This window comes from Etheostoma spectabile, chromosome 1 (genome assembly GCF_008692095.1).
Source record: "Etheostoma spectabile isolate EspeVRDwgs_2016 chromosome 1, UIUC_Espe_1.0, whole genome shotgun sequence".
Lineage (NCBI taxonomy): Eukaryota > Metazoa > Chordata > Actinopteri > Perciformes > Percidae > Etheostoma > Etheostoma spectabile.
In genome coordinates, this window is record NC_045733.1 from 29,556,809 (window position 1) to 29,566,005 (window position 9,197).

The 9,197-nt window shown below is 39.4% G+C and overlaps 1 protein-coding gene across 1 annotated transcript in view; it reads right to left on the reverse strand.

Annotated features, from left to right (window-relative positions):
* The window catches only part of zdhhc13 (zDHHC palmitoyltransferase 13), a 15,908-nt gene extending 6,981 nt beyond the window's left edge, over nt 1-8,927 (reverse strand). Inside the window, exons 1-10 of the mRNA XM_032517544.1 lie at nt 8,769-8,927; nt 6,207-6,409; nt 4,731-4,853; nt 4,187-4,264; nt 2,691-2,835; nt 2,478-2,542; nt 1,991-2,153; nt 827-952; nt 593-726; nt 346-446 (exon numbers count right to left, since the gene is read on the reverse strand). Of these exons, the coding sequence (XP_032373435.1) occupies nt 346-446; nt 593-726; nt 827-952; nt 1,991-2,153; nt 2,478-2,542; nt 2,691-2,835; nt 4,187-4,264; nt 4,731-4,853; nt 6,207-6,409; nt 8,769-8,792 (1,162 nt within the window). The 5' untranslated portion in view covers nt 8,793-8,927. The remainder of the gene's footprint in view (nt 1-345; nt 447-592; nt 727-826; nt 953-1,990; nt 2,154-2,477; nt 2,543-2,690; nt 2,836-4,186; nt 4,265-4,730; nt 4,854-6,206; nt 6,410-8,768) is intronic.
* Between the last annotated feature and the right edge of the window lie 270 nt (nt 8,928-9,197).

Sequence of the window (9,197 nt, forward strand, 5' to 3'; positions counted from 1 at the left end):
TATATATATATATATATATAAAAAATGGAAAAACATGTTTAACTTAACATGCAAGTTGCCTTGTCGCTGCATTGCATTCTGGTCTTTTTTTTATCCTCTATGGAAGAAAAGATTTTTTATAGGCAACTCAAGACATAAGTTCTCACTCACTGATTGTGATAGACTGACCCGATGAAGGATCACTGATCATTTTTTGCCATTAAAATCCACTGAAACTTCTGGAAATGTGTCTGACCCGTCCTGTAGATGTAAGAGGAGAATGCCCACCCTACGATGAAACAAGCATCGCAAAATAGCTGACTTGTAACTGTTTTAGGTTTGTTGTTTCCTTCGAACAAAGGATATCTGGCAAGAACCAGAGGAACCAGGTGACGAGCATCCAGAACACTGAAGCCATCAGAGATGAAGCTGGTAGGAGGGTCTGGAAGGCTGGACTTGGTAAGCTCCTTTTTAGACACAAACATTTCTTATTAACTGACAAACAACCAATTTTGTACACCATGCTGATGGAATGAGCACTGGAACAAAATGTGTATTTTTTTCTTCATTCACATTACACCCAAAACAGTCAAAATAGCAGCTGTGTCCTCACCTTGATGCCAGATTGATCACACCTATCACACAGGCCAGCAGGATCCCTTTGAGCAACCAGGACTCGGAGTTCATGTCGACTATGGCGCCCACACTTCCAAACACGGCAGTGCAGAGCATAAACTGCAGAAAGACCTGCAAAATTCAAACAGGATGGTGTTACAGGAGAATTAGTGACCATATATTTTGTTTGTGATTTGAGCTGTTATGTGTGTGCTCTTTAGTATCTGTTTACCCTGTATCTGTTGACGACCCGCAGGCAGCGCGAGTTGGAGCGAATCCTCTCCTGTTTGACGTGGGTGAGCATGTGGATGAGCAGCGGGCTGTGCACCTGATGGGCCAAGTCGATGGGCGTGTGACCCTGAGAAGAAGCATTAGAAACACCACAAAGGCATGCATCGTTATTGCTTAAATTCAATATGTAAGTTAATTACAAGCCCATTTTCAGTGTATGTGCACTCCTGGAAGGTCTCAAGTTTTCACATAACCCTCATTTAAGTTTCATTCTGAACCACGATTGAAACCAAACTAGTTGCAACACGTGTTGAACTCAGATTTAAGGAACTTTAGCAGATCAATGTGAAAACAGCATTTTACTCTGCACGTACTGTACATCATACAGTAATAATAAGCCAAACACATCTGTGAGTGGTGGGGGACTTTATCTGTCTATCTACCTACCTACCTACCTACCTACCTACCAAGTATTGGGTCTCTCAATTGTCTAAACCAAGGGTCTTCAATGTTTCTTAAGCCAAGAACACCTTAACTGAAAGGGAGATGGAGCAGGGACCACCTACTACATATATTGTATAAAATAAAGGTGCATATTAGACTGGGCCTAAAATTACGTGTAGGGCGGCCTAAAGCCTTTATGTGCCTTTTTTTGCATAGAATACTAAGCTTTTAAAATAGCCTTATAATTGTTGGCATGATTTTAGAAATAATCTTTTAATGTTAAAGCATACATGTGGCACAGTAAATCCACAGGATTAACTGTATCTGTGGATGGCTACTTTAGTGACTACCTGTCCTTTAGGGCAGTAAGCCTATCATCAGTGGGGATTTATCAAAAATGAATTAATACAAGTTTGGAGGCACCCCCTGTTGAATATCCCTGGTCTAAACTCTAAAATAAAACAAACGCTTTTGAAATAATTATTCCAGTAAGTATTTAAATTAAAAGTAGAAGACACAGAATCCTTATATGTCTTTAACATTTTGCACTGGCAAAAAAAGTACAACATGGATTCACTGTTGATTCCAGATGGTCCAGAGCATCGATTATTTCTCATCTTGCAAATTGTCCAGATTTTCTTTGGTCATTTAGCACTGAGAGAAATAACTTTCTGACTAGTGGCATTTGTCACTCGCAGTGTGGCAGCAGACTGAAACTTACGTTGATGTTTTCGGCGTCTATGCTGGCCCCGGCCTCCAGCAGGATGTGGGCCGCGTCAACGTTTCCTGCCAGCACGGCACAGTGCAGTGGAGTGTTCCTGTTCACTTTGTCCACAGCACTCACAGAAGCGTTATTTTTTATTAAGAAATTTGTGGGTTCAGGCCTAAGACAGAATAACAACATGTGCCGTTTATTTTTTAAACAAAATCTCTATATGTTAATATCAACAGATCATGAAATAATACAATTTTTTTTTTATGAATACAAAAAAAACCTTAAGGAAAGCTGGGATGCAGGCATTTATGTAAAACATGTGGGCAGACAACATGTGCAGGATACTTTTAGATTCAGAACTACTGCAAAATATACAAATCAGCAGACACAACCTCCATTCACTGTTTCACTAGTCAACAATATTTGGGTATTCACATACTGACATGAAACCAGTGGCGTTAAACGTATATGTGTAAAGGATTAGGATGCTTACCCAATAATCTTTTGGGCTGCTAACATCAGTGGTGTCTGTCCATTGCAGTCAGGTCCATCAACTTCCTGGAGGCAATGAGGCAATGAGAGGATTACCAAACAGTAAAGCAAAAAGAAACGAAAAAGGAACTTGAACCAAGTGAAAAAAGACAAAACAAATACAAGTGTTACAGAGTGTGTGTGTGTGTGTGTGTGGGTGTCTGTGGAGTCTGACCTGTCCCTTAGCCATAAGATAAGCTGCTATGGCCATGTGCTGGAAGAGGATGGCGAGGTGGAGAGCGCGGTAACCTTCTCCGTCTGCGATGGAGGGATCTGCTCCGTATCTCATCAGCTGGATCACCATGGGGAGATGGCCCTGCCTCATCATTGACAAAACCCACAGACAGCTTTATGGAGGGATCCATTAACTAACTACATTTCTAAACAAAACACATCAAACTACACATCCCCCTCCAGAAAGCACTTTGGCCAAACAGAAACAAAATGCATTATTCGTTTTGTGTTTCATTTCAGTTGGTGTAGTTATGATGCAGCTATGCGTTCCTTTTGACTACACACTACCCGAAGACCACAATCTCCCACAGTTCCGTTGAAATTTGACCTTTGGAGTCTGATAAATAAATTATGCAAACAAAGCAAAAGCAGCCCAGCAGTGCATACATCTACAGAGGCAATCATGGGTTTGAGTAGTATACCAAGCCATGATTAATTGGAATGCAATGCATAGGCCTGTCTTTCAAGAAAATAGAAAACCTCAATTCAAAGTATGAGTTAGAGAACATCTCCTAGCTGAGCAGTACTCTGTATTTGCTATTACTCAGTAAATGTTGTTAGTATCATTGTGGGGTTTATATGTGTGCATTTGCTTGGTCGTATTATCAGTGATCAATGTTATAATCTCATCTCTATATTCTGTGAATAATTTAAACTAGGTGCTGTGTTGTGTTGAATGCTGTTATGTCTTGCTATCATTTTGTTTGTTTTTCTTTCAGTGATGTATTGAATGTTGTCTTTTGGTGGTTGTTTTTAATGTAATGATGTAAGGCAATGTATAGCTCTCTAAGTTCCGGGTGAACTCCAGGAAGAATAGTTGCGTCTCTTGCCCCAGCTAATGGAGATCCCAATAAATCAAAACCAGTTCTGAATTAAATAGTAATTTATGACAAAGATGTGCTTTTTGAATCAGAGGATTAAAGCAAAGTTGGGATCTGTGTTTCTGTCTACAACAATAGTCAGACATGGGTCAACGTATGTGTAGCGTTTACAATCAAATTTGTATTTATTTGTCTTTAATTTACATTTTAACCAAGCATGATGACAATATACCTACTCATTTATGATAAAAACCAGTTCAAAGCTTTAATGCGTAACTTTTTGATATTAACGAAAGTTTTTTACATTTAAGCCATTGCCAAACGAGTTGCTACAAAGCTAATTAAGACTATCAGCTCTACAATAACTCTCTCTGTAGCTCTCAGTATGACCACGTTCAGAAGATTGTGGCGTCCGGAGACTTTCCCCGTGCAGAAACTTGAGTGAAAATAATGACCGCTTCCGAAGAGTCAATCATGTATTTAAAAAAAAAAAAAAAATGAACATCCCTTTATCACACATACATGATATGTAAACAAGTGAACCAGGATAATTAATAAAACCTAAAATTAAAAAAAGAAAAGAAAAACCCTAGCAACGAATCGGTAATGCAGTCACCTTATGGCCCAGTGAAGAGGAGTAGAGTTCAGGTCTCCTCCCAGCTGGTCTACTATCGACCCTTTAGAGATATAATACCTGTCAGGGAAGACAGAGAGAGCAGATCAGTGTTAAAACAAAAGTCTGTGTCAACAGTTCAGAACATATCAATTTGGAGCGTGTTGTTTTACAGTTCAGTTGTCTCTTATTTCTTTTCTGGCTCAAAGCACTGTGCTTCCTCGCAGACGCTTCTGACAACGAGAAATAAAATACACAAAGTCCCTGAGGAAAGACTGACTGTACTCATTCTTTTCAATATTATGTTCAACTGACAGCAGCAACAACATCCATTTACATTTACTTTGTGACTGAAGAGGAGAAGCAGAAAATAGGTAGGGGGAAATGCAACGCAACCAAGACACGATGTGCGTCGCCGCAACGCGTTGTTACATTTTTCGAGAGGTGCACGTCAGGCTACGCCGTACGTCCGTGTCTCCATGGACCTACGTACATGGCCATGGCGTTGATTTTACGCAGAACAGAATGAAAAAAAATCACGCTTTACTTGACCAGCTCTGAGCGGCTGTTGATAGCCGCCCAGTGCAGCAGCGTGACGTTCTCTTTGTCCGGCTGCCTGACGTCGTATCCTGCTTCCACCAGCTCCTTACAGCGCTCGAGGATGCCGAACCTGAGAGGATCACACAGAGAAAGACATTTTATGAACACACCAATACAAATAACTACCCGACTAATACTTTACGTTGCATAGCGCTCCACAATTGTAAAACAAATAAATAAAATACAGAACACGGAATAAAAGTAACAAAACTACAATTAATTACTACTACCTTAGTAAATTAAACTACTACTACTAATTATAAGACATTTTCAACTAAATGCCACTTGGTGGACAATAAATTGTCAACTGTCAGTAGATAATAGTATATTAAGTTTATTTAATCATAGCTTTAGGCTGTGGGAAAGAAATCTGCTGCACGTGCACACATGGTTTTCACAATCCTGCCAGATGAATGGACAGACAGGACTCTGCAGATTCTTTACTTTTAATATCCCGTCTAACAAGAAGAGTGACCTTCGTTCTGCTGTATTTCAACTCAATAATCAGTTAGCAAAAGCAGCAGCACTTGAGTTTCCCAGTACTGCTGTGTATCCTAATCTCACCTAAAGCACACTGACAGGTGTGTGCAGCCTTGCCTTTTACTGTTTTATTTCTAGGTTGCTTACAAACTGGACAAAAACTGACTTGTCTCTCTCTGTCTGCTAGTTAAACATAGAGCTCACAGAGCTCACAGAGCTGAAAGCTGCTGCACACGTGTTATTGCGCAACTCCTGTGCAAATACACTGATTAAATACTTTGTGAGTGCCTGAAATTCACAGTGAAGAAACAAGGTGTGTAGTTACTTCTGAGTTCCATAGTTTTAATATAAAATCTCATATCTCCCTAAAGTAATAATCAGAATTGTCTCTTGTTGCCTTTTGAAGTATTTTCAAACAAAACGAGGCTAGCTCGCCCCTCCTTCCTCGTCATGCCGTCCCCTCTCCCTGCCTTCCGTGTTTCCACGCACTAACTCCCCCAACCCCTACCCTCAGCCCTTTCTTGTTGGTTATTGGCGGTAACGCTTGTTCTGTTGTTGTTTGTGGACCCTGGGCACAGACAGATATATTTTTTACAGTGTGTTCAGGGGACAGGCAGCTGGAGAATCTGGAGTTTAAATATGACGTTACAAGTTGGTCTAATTCTACGCCCTAAGATCATTTTAATTCAGTGATTGGTTAAAGAGCAACTAAATGTGTTTTAAACCAAATGTTTAAGGAAAACTTAACTATTTCATTCTAAATACTGACACAAAATATTATCTAACAAAAAGGTTCAACAGGGGCATCTACAACCTTACAAAAGAGGAAGTTCAGGTTTGACGCTGTCAAGACATTGGTCTGATTGCACTATGCATAATGATACAATTGGGTAAACAGACAAAGACTTCTATCATTATTTTTATCCAATATATCACTACTTACTGCGTTGCCTTCACTATGTCCCAACTGCCGCTGTCATCCATGTGCGACCGTCTCTTTGGCTGCTGACTGATGTCCATTGCCTGATCTCCGTTTTTGAACTGTCCTTGAAAAGGCGTCATGAAGGGGTGAGCCGCTCTCGGCCCGTGACTGTGAGAGTGACCTGGATGTCCGTGACTACAGCTGTCATGCATGTGGCCGTGATCCTGCAACACATACACAATATAAACACACACATTTGGTCCCGAGGGGTCCACGCGGAAACCTTAAAGCGTAACTCTCGCCAAAACGCAACCCAGGGTCTTTTTGTGAATGTACCCAAGTCAAACTTTGGTTTAAACGCATAATTAGGACGGAAGTGCCACTTTTACGATTGACTGTATTTTTTGTATTTTCGGGCAATTGGCTTTTTGAATGGGAGTGCTAGGGGCACTACAATGATAGCATCAAAATCACTATTTTTAAAACACTAAGGATCGACACAACATGACACTTTGCTCAGAGTGTCACCAGGGGCTCTAAACATTAACACAAGCATTGAGAATATTGTTATTGTCACTTTAGCAGGTGGTTTTTATGCTCGCTGCTATCTTGCCAGTCAAAAAGTCTCACACACAAACAATGTTCTCAATGCTGAGTTCATTTGTAGAGCCCCTGGTGAGACTTTGAGCAAAGTGTCATGTCCTTCTTAGTGTTTTAAAAACAGATATTTTGATGCTATCATAGTAGTGCCCCTAGCACTACCATCCAAAAGGCCATTTGGCTGAAAATAAAAATATGGTCAATCTTAAAAGTGGCACTTCTGTCCTAATATGCTTTTAAACCAAAGTGTGACCCTGGTACATTCACAAAAAGACCCTAGATTGCATTTTGCCATGAGTTACGTTTTAAATACCTCAAATTGGCAGAGAACAATTAGTTCTGATTTATGCCAGTCACACAACCAGATATCTGGGGCATCAAAAGGCTGAAAGCTGGCTCTCAGGTTGCATGTTCTATTTGTATGGTGTTGCTTTGTACAATACGTGATAATGAGCTAAATAGTGAACAATTTGAACTACAGCAAACAGATAGAACAGTTTGATTTTTGTGAACGAGCAGAAGGGTTGGGCAATATGACAATGATATTTACTATGAGGTGAAAAACGTATATATCCCTGGTACACTCAGAGATAATAAAGTGATTGCTGATGGATTGGGCAAAATAAACATTATCATCTTGTATGGAAACAAACTGTTGCTCAACTACTTTCAAGAAAATGTACTACATTTTAATCAGTATGATATAAAATGTTATGCTTAAAGAATTATTTTGATTATAAAGTACATGATGTTGTATATATTGTGTTTTACACTGTGTATTGAATACTGATGGTATCTCCATGGGTTTGGAATAATGTGTTATAATAATGTGTTTCTCTTTTTCTGACATTTAGAGACTAAATGAATAGTCCAAAAAAATCACACAAAAAAAGAATTGACAGACAATTAATCTGTCAATAATTTTATTTATATACACTGTATAAGCAATCAAAAGTTGCATATACTGTGATAGATTATTGTATCCGTTGCACCCACTCCTAACAAGATGACTAGAAGATGATTGTGATAAGCATAACATTCATATTATTTTGAAGATATAAATAGAAGTGTGGGTAATGGTTTAATGAGACTGACAATATTCAATATGCCCATTGCTGTTTGGTGGTTCTATATATTCCAATGGAGTTATTATGCCATGGAAGCTCATATACTCTCATGACTCTGGATCCGGACAGATGTCAAATGGCAGAAAGTAACCGCTGTCTGGCTGTAAAATTAATAACAATAATAATTAAAAATAATATTAATAATATTAATATCATCACATGTGGATTAATAACAATCAGACCCGGAGTTGAGCTATGAAAGATGATTACAGTTTTGTCATAAAAGGCTGACATAAGAAATGTAATACATGGGTAAACACACGCTTTGGCTGTCACCGCATCATCATTAAAAATCAAACAGACTTTCCATAACGTAGCCGTCAATGCCTTTACGCTAAGAAAAAGGAACTAAATCTGACCGTTAGGGTTGAGCTAGCTAGCTAGCTAGCTACGGTTTGCTACATTTTATTTCCTAGGACGGCGTAGACTCCTAATACAGCCATGGCAAACATAGTCAGTCATGAGCCGCCCTATTCTTCCTCTGATTGGGTAAGAATATCAAATTAAGCCAATCAGAGGTAAAGTAAAGCAGGGTAGGGCGGGATATGCCTTCGCCATCCTAGGGGGAAAATACTCGCTTAACGTTAACGTCAGGTACCTAGCAGCAGGCTAACTACGCCCATTGGAGATGTCTAATGTTGATGTGTATCAGGAAGGACAGGTTATTCCGCATTTACAGCAATTTACCGACGAGCAAAGATTACACAGCAGGCTAGCTAGTAAATGCTAACAACCTGCTGAGATAATAGTATTAAGACAAACTAACGTTAACGTTAACGTCAGCCAGGTCTCCACCAGGTTAAACAGTAACAAAACAAGTTACTGACGCAGGTAATGAACACATAAAGCGACTTACATTATGGTCCTCGTTCCAGTCCATCTTGTTGTGAAGGAACGAAGAGAAAGTTCCTGCTGCTGGACGGACCAGAATCTACGTACAACTTCCGCCGTGTGTTTTTTCAAAATAAAGGTTTTGAGGACGCGGTTAAGGATGAACACCAGCATCTGATTTTGAAAATGCAGAATGAGAACTCACAGATTATTTCGAAGCTAATTTATAAGACATATAAATGCCTGGAAATACAAAAACATATGTTACAAGGTTATTTTATCCACCATTTTACGACATGCTTGCACAATGAAATAAGTTGTAGCCCCTTCCCACTACACACATAAAACATATACAAACATTTAAATCACAATAAAATAATATAATACACACAGTTTGTTATATACATACCTAGATACTTTGGTTTGTAGTGGGAATGAGTGCAAAAGGTGGTGC